The sequence below is a fragment of the Cicer arietinum genome, chromosome 8 (genome assembly GCF_000331145.2).
Source record: "Cicer arietinum cultivar CDC Frontier isolate Library 1 chromosome 8, Cicar.CDCFrontier_v2.0, whole genome shotgun sequence".
NCBI lineage: Eukaryota > Viridiplantae > Streptophyta > Magnoliopsida > Fabales > Fabaceae > Cicer > Cicer arietinum.
Genome location: NC_021167.2, coordinates 8,051,629 through 8,068,051, shown reverse-complemented (window position 1 = coordinate 8,068,051; position 16,423 = coordinate 8,051,629). Strand labels below are relative to the sequence as shown.

At 27.0% G+C, this 16,423-nt stretch overlaps 1 protein-coding gene across 1 annotated transcript; it reads right to left on the bottom strand.

Annotated features, from left to right (window-relative positions):
- Positions 1-10,605: 10,605 nt before the first annotated feature.
- Positions 10,606-14,669, bottom strand: LOC101504665 (disease resistance protein RPM1). The gene is made up of 3 exons (XM_004512397.4): positions 14,001-14,669; positions 13,105-13,291; positions 10,606-13,020 (listed from the first exon to the last, which is right to left on the bottom strand). Exons 1-3 carry the CDS (start codon positions 14,458-14,460, stop codon positions 10,803-10,805), a joined length of 2,865 nt encoding a protein of 954 aa, XP_004512454.1. The 5' UTR covers positions 14,461-14,669; the 3' UTR covers positions 10,606-10,802.
- Between the last annotated feature and the right edge of the window lie 1,754 nt (positions 14,670-16,423).

The window sequence follows — 16,423 nt, the reverse complement described above, 5'->3', positions numbered from 1 at the left end:
AAAAGTGGTTTTACTATTTTTTTTTTCAAAACAAACAATAAAATAAAATCCTATTGAAAAGTTATGCTCACATATAATGGTAAACTAATAATTGTATAAAAAAAATATAAAAAAAATAACCCCTCCACGTAATCATTTTTTAGACCTTCTTACTTTATTCTAAAAATCCTTCCAACGTCCCATCTCTTCTACGACTCTTCCTTCACGTCGTGTGATGCCTCATCAACCTCACCTCTGAGTTTCACTTCTCATTAGAGCTGTTAATTTGACAAGCTCCTTAATTATTGGCCCCAACCTACATGTTGGAGGGACAAACAAATTTTATAATTTAAAAGGCCTCCAGCATTGAAAGTCCTCTAAAATTTTGTGAGCTTAGTGTGTCTATAGGCCTACGTTTTATAAAAAAAAAATCTATTTATTTTTTAAAAAAAATTTGATAATTTTTTTTTTTTCGATTTTTTCACCGATAAAAAAATTTCTATTAAAAGTGTCTGTTTTACTTTCTATTGCAAGAAGAGTTCAAATTGTTAAAAGTGTGATTCACAATATGCTTATCTATAGCCTTCTGATTTATTCATGGCCAATATCTCTTATTAGAAACTTTGTAGCTTGGCTTAAGATGTGTACTACTATCAAGGAAGGAGACCTTGGATTGCGACCTATAAGAGACTTCAATGAGGCTACCACCCTAAAGCTTTGTCGGGAACATGAAACTTCAAATAACCATTTTGTTATTCTTCTAAAGACTAGAGTGTTGAGATCTAAAGGATTTATTTTCTATCTTATTTTCTCTTCCATTTGTACTAGTATAAATACAAGTTCCCTATTATATCAAGGAGGGTGGGTAGTGGCTTATTGGCAATGGTGAAAACATTTTTTGTGTGCATGATAAATGGAGCAACATAATTATGACTAATCTTTTGAATATTCTTGAGGAAATGCATCATTTTCTTAATGTTCAAAATTTAATTATTGGTTATAAGTAGTTTATCTCTATTTTTTTTTTTATAGTAATACTGATTTTTTTTTTTAATCTATTTTACAAAATATACACATTCTGAATTCTTTGTTGAAGGCGAGTTTATATAAAAAAAATCCACCAATGAGAAGATGTGTTTTAAGAACGTTTACATGTTTCAAAAGTCTTATTTGAATGAGCAACCTTGGGCCAGGATTATTTGGAATCCACCTATTTCTCCTTGTAGATCATGTGCATTTATTTTCCTTTTCTCTTTTTCATTCCCCCTTTTATAAAAATAGAAGGTTTATATTCTTGAGGTTGTTTTTATTTTTAATTTTTTTATCTTCTTTTAATCTACTTTTAGCTTTGGAAGAAAAAAAAATATAAACATGTATATATTTTAAATTAAAAGGATAAAATTAATTGAAAAAAGCTAATAAGTTATAAACTCATAAGTTATTTTATTTTAGTTTATAAAAAATACTTTAAGCTAGTGGTAAATTTTATAAGCTTGTGACAAAATCGTCAATATTGAATAGGTATTTTCTTGTCATTTGAATATAAGTTATAAAGAATCAAAAGCAGTAATTTTATCTTAAATTTAAATCTTTAAAAAATTAAATATATAATTTTCAATACATTTTTAATCAACATTTTCTATATTTAGATTATAAACAAGTGTCTCAAAAATATTTATTAAATATTTAAAAAAAACCACACAATAACATATTACACCAAAGTCATATGTACAAATAGGATATTATTTTTCTATTAATATGTATTTGGGTCGTGTTAACAAGTGCAAACAAAAATAGAAATAAAAGAGTAATTTTGAGTACAAAATTTCAATTTTTATAATTTTAAAATTAATTTACACATTTTTTTTTTACATTTAAATTCTTAACCAGTTTTTAAAAATTTGAATGGTAAATGATGTGAGTATATGATGAGTCTACAGCAGTTGTTAAATAGGAGTATGAAACAAATTTCTAACATTATTCTGTTACAATGTTGTGACTTGTATATTATACTGCCAATTAATAAAAAGTGAATTATTCGTATTTTTTGGTTTATAGAAAAAATATGAAAACGTTAAACCAAAATATATTTCAGCTGTTTCTGTTTCTTAATTTTTAAAATCAATAACTAGAAAACAATTTTTAAAAACATTTTTCCATAATTGATTTGTCAAAAACAAATTTATTCAATTTTAAAATGAAAAAATGATGAATTTTATTTCCTGCTCTATTTGATTCTCCATTTTTTCTAAATATTAGTGTGGAAATACATTTATTGACTTTGATAAAATATCAAATATATAAGGCTAAATACTAATTTTATTCATTTATAATAGTTTATTTTTATTTAAGCTTTTTTTTTTTTTCTTTACAACTAAGTTCTTTAAGTGACATTCTATTTGTAACGTTAATTGTTATATTATTGTATATTTATAGAAATATCATTTTTTAATAATTCTATTAAAAAAAATATAATATAGTCGTTATAATCTTGAGTGTACATAGCGATATTAAAATGATAAATTATAAGAATAAACAATTTTTTGATTGGTGTTGTAAGTTTAAAAAAATACATTTATAATCCTCTGAATGAATTGGCGAGAGAGATATTACATACCATTTTCTGGTTTGGCTTCATTTTGAGAACTTGGACTGGGGTCCAAAACCCTTTTGCTTCAATAACATATGGTTGGAGGACAAAGGTTTAGTTTCTAATTTGTTTATGTTGTTTATGAATTTTGTGTTGTTTTTTCATGAGAGTATCTATAATGCTCTTAATAGTCTAATAAAACTTCTTTAGTTATAAAAAATATATCATGTGATTTTTTTTTTCTATTATATTTAAACATCTCTTAATCACTCCATAAAAACTTAAATCCAATACATACTCTAAAATAAATATATGAATTAATATAAAAGTATGAAAGGAAAAAAAAAATTAAAGTATTTTGGACTAATACATCTTATAACTAGCAACTAGAGCTCATATAATTTTAAACTCATATTACTTGTACAATTCTAATTTGAGACTTTTTTAGGAGTTTTGTACCTCAAGTGAGTTATAGTATGGGGCTCTTAAAACTCTACTCTAATTTGGAATTTAAATTTGTTTGTACCTCGTGATAAAACTTTTACTATTGTGTACTTTTTTTAATTTACAACAATCCTAAAAATTAAATACATTTTATTAGAATATTCAAAATTTTATTAAAAATAAAATCACAATAAATAAGTACGTCGAACATTTATAACTTCAATATCAATATGAAGATATAAAACTCAAAATTTATAATCTAATATAAATATTATACTAAAATAAACTATAAAACTATTAAAGGATGTATCATATAATCCTCTTCCACTAAAAGAACAATTAAGTTACGTCGTAAAACCTGTTGTCTAAAATTATCTGATACGAATATTAATTAGTTGCAATATATCCAAATAAAATAAGAATTATGGTAATTTAGAGTTTAACCAAAATGTAAATAAAATCTAATCTAATAATTATTTTTGTCTGAATTATATTTAAAATCTACATAATAACTCATATTTAATTGAACTCATTAATTACTTGAATTAGTTTTAGTGGTTGAGCCTACCCAAATAACGATGTCAGTTTTATTAAACAAAACCATTTTATTTTAGATTAAAAATGATCATAGTTAATTATAGTATATCTTTAACTTATATCTATTAATTTTAAAATTATCGTTTAGAAAATTTAAAATAACATGAATAATATTTTGGTTTTGTTACGTTCAATTAGATTGATTTTGTTCTCTTCAATTAGATTGCATTTTTTAAATATATATATATATATATAAAAAAAATTAACTTTTACTAAAAAACTGTCACATAGATTTTTTTATACTATTCAACAAGTACATAATTAACCTGAAAACAAAAATATAATGGTTAAAAAAATTCATAAACACAGGATAAAAATGACTACTAAAATATACTGGTTTATATATACAAATTTCATTAATTACATTTGTGTGCAAAGAGACGACAGTATTATTTTTGGAGTCGCAACACATTTCCGTTGGTTTGGTTGGTTAAAGTGCAATTCATTCTTGCATGAGAGTAAGGCGCATGAGTGGAATTGTGATAAACGGAACAAATTCATTTTCCCAGCTAGCACATGAGAGAGAAAAAAAAATGAGCAATTCTAACAAAAAAACAAAAACTTGTTGAAAATTCTGATCAGTCTGATTCAGACATTTCTCTTGTTGAAGATTCTGATGAGTCTGATTTAGACATTTCTCTTGTTGAAGATTCTGATGAGTCTGATTCAGAAATTTATCTTCTTCTCATGATGAAACAATGTGGTAAATATTGTTTAACATTTTTGTTTGTGTTTTTCTTTTTTACACATTTATGCATTTCTTTTATGATTTATCTTTAGACGAAGCTGGCTATTTGTTATCGGACATTAGACTGATGGAATGGAATGTTAAGGAGCCAGCCAGATTGTGCGGGAGGGTCAATGCAAAAGACGACCAAAGACGTGAGAAAGAAGAACACAAGTATTTAAAAATCACGGATTCAATCTCGGAGAGTATGTTTTTTTTTTTCTCTTCTTTTTTTTTACCTTTTTTTTTTCTTTTTTAAAGTTGATTGTAAAAGATATTTTGGGTTTTATGTTATAGTTTTTTACACCGTCTTACTTGATGTCAAGATATTCATAAGATCTATAAAAGACGAGGTATAAAGTTGAATGTTACTTTTCCAGTTTTATTTTCCTTTTCCGACTTGTTCATATTAGAGGATTCTTTTTTGTGAGTTGACTTAGTAATTTTATTTAGGGAATGGGTGATTTTGAGTAAGGTTGTTAATTAATCTTTGTATATACTTCCATAACACTCGTCATTTGTATTTTCTAAGTTTATTTTCATTAATTTTGTTCCTTCTTTTTATTAATATTTCCAGGAACTTCTCCACCATGTATTGGTGGAGAATTGAGATGTTTGCGAAGAAGTCAAACATTCACAAAATTGCTAATAGGTCATTTTAACCGGATGTTCCTAAAAATTAACCAAACACTGGAATAATTGAGGAAACTCTATAAGAATACAACAACTACCCTTACTACATGAATGGAAACTTTTATATATACACTTATGTGTTTAACTTTGCACAGACTCGTTGACCCTGTTGTTGCATTTATCGATGGTATCATAACCATGGATAACATACTTTGGTATATTTTTTCATTATTTTTAACATGAATTTTATTTTTATATTAATAGCTAGTATGAATTTTGACTGATATTGTATTTTCAGCAAAATGTGCGAGGCCCCAAGATAAAAGTAGAGATTAAAAAAATGCTTCTAGCTAGCAGAAACAACAACATTGAAGGATAGTAATTAGTATAACTTTATTTTGATTGAAAAAAAAAAACTCGTTTAAATTTTTTAATTTACATCTTAAATAATAAATTAAATATTGGTGCAGCACTTGGTTGGCTTTACAAGAGGTGAAGAAAGCGTACAAGTTTCTATTTGACAAACCTCAAGCATATTTTAACGTACACCATTAATTATTTTGAATGTCGATTTCAATTTATATATTCTATTGATATCACTGTCAATTTGCAGCTTGATGTCAAACTCAGTCTACTTGAAGATGACAGTATCCTTCAATGGACTTATTGATAGTTTGTGACGTGGTGGGTCTGCTTAATTTCCAACTCAACTTTGTGGTTATTAATTTTAATAATTTGGTTAATTCTATGTAACATTATTTTAACACTATCATTGTAGTGATGTTGGTTAGATATTTCAATTTCTTGATATTTTCATTTACTCTTTTCCCAATAAATTCTTAAATATATGCATGCCCTCCTCGAAGCCTTGAACTACTCAATTCATTTCCAAACCTGAAAATCCTTTTTACTTCTCAACAATTAGCTTCCATCCTCATATTTTACCGTTGATGTTGCTTATCGTGTTAAGCTAACACACATTAATTAATATGTAAATAGATGTTATTACGAAATATAATGACTCAAATGAGAGATATAAACTCAACTTAAAAGAAGTGCTACTTTTTTTAAATGGTGTATTTGTCACTTTACACTAATAAATAAATATAGTTAAATTTTACAATCACTTTATACTTTTAAACTATATATAATAGTCCTTGTCACATGATATATGACTTTAAAAGTCATATTTAATACATGAAGAATGAAAATTAGTGCATTTCTCATGATACACCATGATACATGATAAATTAAAGTAGTTCTAACAAATGGATAGAACATGATTTAACTAAATTCAATACCACATTCAAAATAAGTTGTAAAGCAAAAATATAAATTTGCATTAATAAACTGACCAAATCGATATAGAAAATAATTGTGGTATTTTTAGTTGCTACTGTCATGGTAAACAATGAACAATAATCACGATCTTTTGAGGTGATATATAATATAGTATATTGAAAAGTTAACATATTTTTTTAATATTAAAATTAAATCTCCAATAATTCAATGACATATCATTTGTATTAAAACTTTAATTTATTTTAATAAATACTCTAATAATGTATACATAGACAAAAGAAAATTATTAATAAAAAGTTAATGGTACACACATACACATTCTATGCTTGATTTGCCAACAAGCCAAATCAACAAATGCTCTTGGTTTCGTGGACCGATTTTAATTTAGTAACACATATTGACCGATGTTTTTGGTAGTTTTTAAATAATTTAATAATTATGAAAAATCACTTTTTTTTATCTCTAATTTTTAATTTTTGGGTAAAATAAATAAAGTTAAAAATTATAATTTTTATACAATTAATTATTGATAACTATTACTAGCAAATGATATACGATGTTAATATATTTCCTTCTCGTAGTTGATTCTCATATTCAATTTTTTTTTATTGAAGATTGTTATTTTTAGGTTTTATCTTATTTTTTTAAAATAAAATAAAACTATAATATAACTCTCATTGTCCGAGTGTAATTTATAAAATTTTCTTTCAATGTTAATTTTTTATAGAGTTTAAAGGTGATATGTATAGTGTATAAATATATCAATCTAATCACAAAAAAGTTTTAATATTTATAAGTTTCATAGTTTATAAGAATGGTGATTGATTAACAAAAGAATAAATAGAGTAGAAATAATTGAATTATACAATTTAATGGGATTCATAAACTCATATTTCACTATTGTGGTGTCTACTTATGTAGACTTTGTTTTGAATCTTTGTTGGAAAAAGAAAATTATTGAAATGTATTTACCTTTCAATTTTAATTTTTTTAATAAAGAAGTAAGAGAATGTTAGCAAGCTACACCTCAAGGTGTATTTTAGATAACCATTTCATCGAGAGATATCAAACCAAATGATAAAAATTATTTTTCTCTCCTTTATTTTAAATAACATTTATCTCTTATGTTTACTTTTCTTTTTGGTTAAAGTTAAAAAAAAATTAGTTATAATTTTTATACAATTAATTACAGATAACTATTTCTAATGGATGATCTACGATATTAATATCTTTCCTTCTCGTAATTAACTCTCAAATCTAAATTTATTTACTGAAGATCAATAGGTTTTATCTTTTTTTTTCTAAATAAAATTAGTAGTGACTACTTTATTATGGACAATTCAATAGTGATAGTATTGATTTCTATTCCACTTACTCATGGTCGAATCACAATGTAAGCCTAAATATGATTCTTTCAGTTTAGAAGATTAGTCAAACCTTTGTCGATCAATAAATTAACCATAGTTCAACTTAATACATCATAAATTTAATTAAAATTCATCTGATTTATAAGAAATGTTGAATCTTTTTCAACTAATGAAAACTTATCACAACTAAAGTCTCACTGTAGTTCATCTGATTTAGAAGAAATGTCAAATATTTGTTGACCAACGACAATTCAGCTAATTACAATTTAAGTCTAATTGCAGTTCATGGGATTTAGTAAAAAGGTCGAATCTTTATCGACCAAAGAATAAACAATAGTTTACCTAACCACAACCTCAGCCTCATTATAGTTCATCTAATTAATAAGAATGGTTGTCCCTTTGTGGAACAATGAACTAACCTCATATCATATGACCATAAAATATGTCATATTGTAGTTCATTTGATTCATGGGAAATATTGAACCTTTGTCGACTAATGAACTAACCATAATTCAATTGATCATAACTTAAAGCCTATGTACAATTCATATGATTTTGAAGAAAGGTCGAGCCTTTATTGTCTAATGATCGGACCATAATTCAACTATTAACAATATGAGACTCATTTTAATTCATCTGAATCAAAAGAAAGGTTGAACATTATTGATCAATAGACTAATCACCATTCAACTGGTCAAGACTTAAGCATCATTTAGTTCATTTGGTTTAGAAGCGAGGTCGAAGCTCTATCGACCAATGAACTAACCTCAACTCAATTGAGCACGACTTAATCATCACTATAGTTCATTTGATTCAGAAGAAATGTAGAACCTTTGTCGATCAACGAACTAACCAGAGTTAAAATCATCACAATCTAAACCTTAATGAAGTTTATTGTATTCAAAAGAAAAGTCAAACCTTTTTTGACCAAAGTGTTAGTGGAAAAGTATTTTTAAATACAATTCTCTGATTGATGTTTTGATAATAAAAAATACAAATAAATAAAGAACAATTATCCCCTAACCATATATGTTAAGTGTGTAGATTAAAGGCAAGAGTTATGTTAAAAAAATGTGTTAGAAATCTTCTACTAGAGCAAGATATAACAAAACAAAACAAAACAAAAATTATGCGAAAAAGTGCGGCAGAGCTTGCATCGCTATATAAGGTTTATCCTCTGATGACTGGACAAAGGCAAAAGAAACCAAAATTTACTTCAACTTGACAACGTAAGTTTATTGACACACACCTCTATTTTCGTAAGCTTCAGTTGACTCTAAAATTCGAGCAACATAGTACATCAGCTACCTCTGATGAACCCAACAAAAATTATGTGCCTCTGCCTCTAACAAGCGTAACAAGAAATGTTATGTCTCTGCCTCTGATAAGCCTGATAAAAATTAAATTGTCTCTAACTATGATAAGTGTGGCAAGCTAGTTAGTGCCTCTAACAAGTGTGACAAGCAAGTTATTGTCTTTGCCTTTGATAATTACATCAAGCTTCTGACTCTGAATGTTTATCTCTCCTCTAAAAAAGTCAACGCTCTAAAAAAGTCAACGCTCTAAAAAAGTCAATGCTAAAAAAAGACAAAGCAACTTCACATCCTATGACAAACATTCTAAATATGCTATGTGTTGGAAAGTCTTTAATGTTTGACTTGATCACAGTATCCTCTGATTCTTTATCCTGAATACCAAGATACACGAAGTCATTTATGGAGATATATATATGGATATTCATTAAAGTTTGATTTGTCTCGAATAGTGTTTGAAGATATCCTATAGTACCATTCTCAACGGACATTTTGTCTCTGTCTTTAAGAAGAACTCACTCGGTCCTTTAAATATTGTTAGGGAGAGTGAGCAAGAAGGAGAGAAAATAAAAAGGCTATGTGCTAAAAGAAGAAGAAAAAAAACCAAGAACACATTTAACAAAAAGAATAAGTGAATTATGTTCTCGAAGAGAGTTATTAGAGTTGATGTAAATTAATCAAAGAGTTTTCACACGCTTGCAATGATATAGAATTTAATTTGTAACATCCTCTCAATGAGAGTTAGAATCTTAACAAGAAACTTTATGTCAGTACTTATGAGTGGTTAGGTGAATTTTTTTCATTAAATTAAATGAGTAGTTGAATTTTCAAAGTATGAAATCATTACTCACCACTAAGTGGAATAGTTGTGCATGAATATGAAAGAATGGTTGATAGTGTAAAATATTACTAAGAATTGATTGTAAAAATTTGAGTGTAATGAGAAATGCATAATAATGTAATAAAAAAATATTATAAAAAAACCATAATAAGAAGAGGGAGAGAGAAAGGAAATGAACCATTAAATTAAAATATTATCATTTAATTGATTGACATAAATTGAAAGTAATGAAAAAGCATAAAAATGTTATAAAAAAAGTATTATAAAAAAATGTATAATAAAATGACAACAAAATAGATTTAGGAGTTTGTTTTATGTATACAATTTGATAATAATCTAAATAAGATTTCACGATTTTGTTCTTAGAAAAAATGTATTGGGTTAAAGAGTGTATATATTATTTATAAATTACAATTTATAATATATAAAAAATTAAAAATATATTTTAATATATAATCATGCATAACAATATTAATATTTTAAAAAACATACAAATTTTTCTCTAAGTTTATATCAACAGTGGTATAATAAGAAGAAGAATTAGAAAAAGGCACGTTAAAACAATATAAATTGAATTTTAAAAACTTTATACTTCAAAAACGAATTATTGACCTAATTCTAAATTGTATCTCTATTTAATTTAAATATTAATTTTAGTTATCTAATGATTAACATGTAATCGATTTGTATATTGTATAGATCTCACTATAAATAATTATTTTTATTAAAAGAAATTTTTTTATTATAATATAATATAATATTCAATTTAAAAAAATTAAATAATCGTACAAACTAAAAATTTGAGACAAGTCTATCTCATAGACATAAATTATTTATTATTCTTATATATTTGAAAATAAATGCTATATATATAAATCTAACAATGGGACCTAACCTATATCGAAAATGTGGGATGTGATACTATGCAACATGACATTTAACAAAATATCACATCACTGGCGTATATATATATAATTATATATATGTGTGTGTCAAAAGAATATATAGATTAAACCTTCCAAAGAGTAGGAACCTCAAGACTCCTCCTCATTGCACTACTATGATTGGAATCACTCTCTTGTTCCCCAAAAGTCTCTAATGAATAAACATCCCAACCACCATCTCTCCAATATGAAGAATAAATTGATGGAACATTTTGTACACTCCAATAATCTTTCCCTACATTTGGACGCAGTGCCATAATCAATTCCTTAGGCATATCAAAGAACTCAATATTTTTTAGCTTAGTTAAGTGTTCAATGCCTAATGGTACATTCTTGAATGAACCACATTGTTGAATGATCAACTTTTTAAGACCTTGCATTGCTCCCTCCTCAATTATCATAGATTTCAATCCTTCTAAATCATCAAGGCCTAACACCTTTAAACTTGGAAACCCTTTTGCATTGAAATGCATTGTCTCACCAACATAAACTTGAAGAAACTCAACATGTCTTAGATTTGGCAAATCTTGAAGAAACACTAGAGGATCCTCCTTTAACCTGCTCCATTTTAGAAACACTCTCACCAAATTCTTGAGAGAGCTTATCCAGCATGGAAACTTCTCTAAACGACCACTCAAGTACAACTGCTGAAGATACTGAGGAGGCTTAGAAATGTCATGAATATCAATTATCTCATCCTCGTCTATAGCAGTTATGGAAAGTGACCTGAGATTGATCATCTTCTCAATAGAAGAACACAAAGCAGCACCGTCTTTTTGCCTCATTTTTCGAATGCCTAGTCTCCTAAGTTGAGTAAGTTTTCCTAGCTCAACCATCAAAGCTCCACTTCCTTGGTCTACCTCTATAAAACAAAGCTTTTGCAAAGATAACATGTTTCCTATAGGTGCAGCCACCTTGAAGCCATGCCTTGAATGGAAATAAGCATAGGATTCAATCTCATAACGATACACAAGGAGATGGCGTAATCGCTTCAGCTCCGCGATTTCAGCAGGCAATTCAGTGACATAAGTTTGTTTAAGATTCAATGTTTCAAGGTATTGCAGCTTCTTAATAGACCCTGGAATGTTTTTCACTTTTGTGTTCTTCAAACTTAGATACTTGAGAAGGTAAAGATTGACAATTTCAACAGGAAAAGCTTCCAAAGGTGCATCCTGCAAGTCTAACACCCTAAGCCACTTAAGACCATTAGAGCCTAATTCATGTAAAGAAAAACTATTGAGTGAATCTGATAAGGCAAACATTAGCAGAGACCTAAGTTGGAATAATGTAGTCATATTTTGTTGCAATAGTACATTATGCGACGAATTTATGACCGATAATCGACGAACTCTTTCCGGCCACACCATGTCCTGATCTTTAGCTATTGTTGCAAAGTTCTGATCTCTTGACTTCAAACTAACAATTTCCCTTAGAAGATCGTGCATTCGACAAGTTTTCATTCGACCGTCGCTGGTTTTTCCTACCACTTGGAGTAAACTTCTGTTCAAAAGCTCCTTAATGTAACTATCTGCAACTTCCTCCAATGTTTTACCATCTTCTCCATTGATGAATCCTTCAGCTATCCACAATCGAATCAATCGCATAGGCTCGATAGCATGAAATTCGGGGAAGATACTTAAATACAACAAACATGATTTAAGATAGTAAGGCAACTCATTGAAACTTAAGGAAATAACTTTCTTCATATCCTCAAGTTTGTCATTGCCTTGAATTTCAGAACCAAAACTTCTACAAACCATTTGCCAGTCTTCTATGTTTGTCCTTCCTCTTGTGGACAAAACACCACTAATTGCCACAATTGCTAAAGGCAACCCTCCACACAATTTTAAGATATTCTTACAAACTTCTTCAAGATGAGGAGGACATGAATTGTTATCACCTTGAAATGTCTTCCTACAAAAAAGTGACCAAGCTTCTTGCTCAGGTAAGAATTCAAGGTGAAAGTCTTTACCCAATTCAGCACAAGAATACAAGGCTATATCTTTCTTGCGCGTCGTAAGCATCACTCTGCTACCGCGATCGTTGTTAGGCAAAGCAAGCTTCACTGCATCCCATATATTAGCATGCCAAACATCATCAAGCACAATTAGGTACCTACTTCTTTGAAGCAAATTCTTGATAACCTCTTTCAGCTTCTCACTTTTCATCTGTCCAACTGCTTCTGGAGCTGGTTTTCCAATCACATTATGGAGCTGTTGAACAAGGTCCTTCAATAACTCTTCCAGCTTGGAAGATTGAGAGAGGTTAACCCAAGCATGAATCCTGAAATTAGAAATCTAATTAGTTATAAGTCTAACTTACAAAACTCACTGATATTAAGAAAAGTAGTTAGTAGTTAGTTAATACCTGAAACGTTTTTGAACTTTTGGATCATCATAGACTTGTTTTGCTAATGTAGTCTTCCCTAAACCTCCCATTCCATAAATTGAAATCACAGCTCTACCTGATTCATCCTTGAAAAGCATATCATTAAGCTGCTTCTTTGGTTGTTCAATTCCAACTAGATCAGCTTCCTCTAACAACAGGGCATCACCTAGATAGTTTTAAGAGAATTATGTTAGATCATTTGTATAATTATGTTAGATAGTTTGAAGAGAATTATGTTAGATAGTTTCACAACCACTCACTCATGTCCTTTACGTTAAAGAGATTAAGTATTTTTTTTATAGAAAATTCTAGTGCACTGCATAGTGGACCCGTCACCCCAACCAACATGAAAAGACAATTTTATCTTTTTAACTATCTATAAAATCTTCTACTTTTTAATATTTCATTTTTTCACCCTTTTTCTAAATCGAAGATTTTACATATAATTAAAATTATATTTTCACGTTGATTAAGGGTGGCAGGTTTAAGTGTGAGGTACTTGACTAAAATTCTCTTTTTTTATATAATTGTAATTTATTCTCGGAATGATTCAACATTGGTCCATTCAAAACCAAATGCCAATACATATCCACCAATTATTTAATGCTTAATAGTAATTGACCATAATAATAATTCTTAATAATTGATTATGAGTATGTTTATTACATATTTTTTTAAAAAAAGTAATTTTGATACTCAATAATTTATAGATTATTTTGTAGAAATTTTTAAAAAAATAGAAGTTATTTTGTGTTTGTTTGATGTAATAAAAATTACATTTTAAAAAAATGAATCAATTATAAAAATATTTTTTTTGAGAAGCTGCTAAAAATAGTTTTTATCTAAATCAGTTTGAAATAATTAATCTAACATACCTTGGCTATCAATCTTTGATGAAAGCCTTTTACTAGAACTTGTGCGAACCTCAGATATGTTTGGACGTCCATGAGAGATAGCTTCAACTTTAGATTTGATTCCTTGAATATTTGAAGCTATTTTATGCCTAGCTTTCATGGTCTTAATGCCAAAAGAAATCTTATGAAAAGAAGAATTTTTGTTGTTGTTTTTGCCATGTTGATCAACAAGACGAAAATTATATTCATCTACAGCATCTTCCATGTCATTAGCAATATCTCTAACCCTTTTAACCCAAACTTTGAGTTCAGGATCTTTGTGTTCCAATGCATCATCAGCTACCATTAAGAGAGCTTTGTGGCGTTCAAGTTCATCTTTGATGTATACAACATCTTCACGTACCCCTTTTTGTAAATTCACTTCTTCTTGAAGTAAAACAGATAGTTTGTCCAATAAAAATGATACTGAACTATCTGCCATTTGTTTTGCTCTCTAGATGAGAAGAAGAGTTTCAAGAACTTGATGATGATGAGATTTCTGAGTATTTTTCTCTCTCAATTTTTTATATGACTAGTTGCAATTGGTAGGACTTGATTCCTTTTCTTGCTTTGTTGGTGTACTTATATACATTATGTGCAACTCTCTCGTTGAAATGGTCAACTACCATTATATTACTCACTTCCTAAAAGTTATATGATAGTTGTGATAGAAAGGATAATGTGAAAGTGATATTATATAAGTGTAGGAACATTCGAGGTACTTCCTCTAATCACTATTATAAACAAAAATATTATTTTTGCATATATTAAGAAATTAATTAAATACAATTAATTTTCAATATATTCGTCTGATACTTTTTAATGGTCATATTTGCATGAAACGATAAATAATTATATAAAAAATAATAAAATTTATTAGTTGTTTTGAAATAAATAAAAAACATTTATATGACAGTTAAAAAAGAAGGAAAGAAGAAATTGATACTTTTCATTTTCAATATAATATTAATTATATATTTTAAATTGTATCTTATTTTATAATTAATACTACTACTTACAATTTGATATATTTCATTTCACATTCATAGAATGGTAAATACTAATTCAATATAAATATTATTCTTTTCTATTATAAATTTTTAAGAATACGTGTAAAATTGTGAGATACGCATCGAGTGAAGTATGATAAACAAACCATATTTTTCCACCATGAAAAAGAAGTTGAAACTGTTGCATATATTATTTGACGCAAACAAACAAAAAACGACGGCTAATAAAAAAACGACGGCTAACAAATTGTTTTTTCTGAGATTAACAAGTCAACAAATTCATAATGAATCGCACAATTCCATATCAAACAAAAAATTCAATAGATATTATTTTGATTCATTCACCGTTCGATTTACAGATCGATTTGCTGCGTATGGACTAAGGAGTGGGGTGCATATCATGTACGGAAAATTATTTAATAACTATATTACGCAGGCGCGCTGCGCGGATATTAATTAATTTTATAAGTTTTGAAAGTAATATTTTATATATTATAAATATAATTATTTTATAATATTATTTTATTGATTTATAATAATTGAATATGATTAAAAAAATTAAAATGAGAGAAAATTATGTTTATCACAATCCTCTAATTTAATTTTTAAAATATTTTATAAAATTCGTATAATAATTTATTATATAGGATAATTGTTTGACTCATAATTTATTTTTCAACATATAATGGTACTTGCATTTATTTGATGAAATAAAATGTACAATACAAACCCAAAAATAAGATGTAAAAATTTAAAAATATGATTGATTATTTAATATTTTTTATTAAAAAAAATATTAATATTGAATTATATTGTAACGTAGTCTAAATTTATTTGTTTTATTAGTATCATATTTCAATCGTAAACATGAGAAGTTGTTTGTTTGGAGAAGGATCATTAGATAAAGAATATTTATGTTGATATTTACGAGTGATTAAGTGAATTTTTTTTCATCGAATTTAATGACTAATAATATAAATTATTAACATTGGTAAATGACTAATAATATTATAAAATAATATTATAAAATAATTTATAAATTTATTATAAAATAACTTATAAAATAATTTGATAATAATATAAATTATAAATTATTATCAAATTGTAAAATAATTTATAAATTATAAATTTATTATAAATAATTGTAAAATAATTTTATAATTTTATAAGTAATATTTTATGTATTATAAATATAGTTATCTTATAATATTACTTTATTGATTCGTAATAATTGAATATGATTAGGAAAATTAAAATGAGGGAAAATCATGTTTATCACAATCATCTAATTTAATTTTTAAAATATTTTATAAAATTCGTATGATAACTTATTATATAAGATAATTGTTTGACTCATTGTACTTTAATTGTCAATTTATTTTTCAACATATAATG

What these genes read in the sequence shown, in the direction of transcription:
- LOC101504665 (XM_004512397.4), bottom strand. Translation starts at nt 14,460, where the DNA reads ATGGCAGATAGTTCAGTATCATTTTTATTGGACAAACTATCTGTTTTA. An exon ending in ATCAAAGATTGATAGCCAAG is followed by an intron (nt 13,292 to 14,000) that starts GTATGTTAGATT and finishes AAAACTATCTAG; the next exon opens with GTGATGCCCTGTTGTTAGAG. An exon ending in AAAGTTCAAAAACGTTTCAG is followed by an intron (nt 13,021 to 13,104) that starts GTATTAACTAAC and finishes TTCTAATTTCAG; the next exon opens with GATTCATGCTTGGGTTAACC.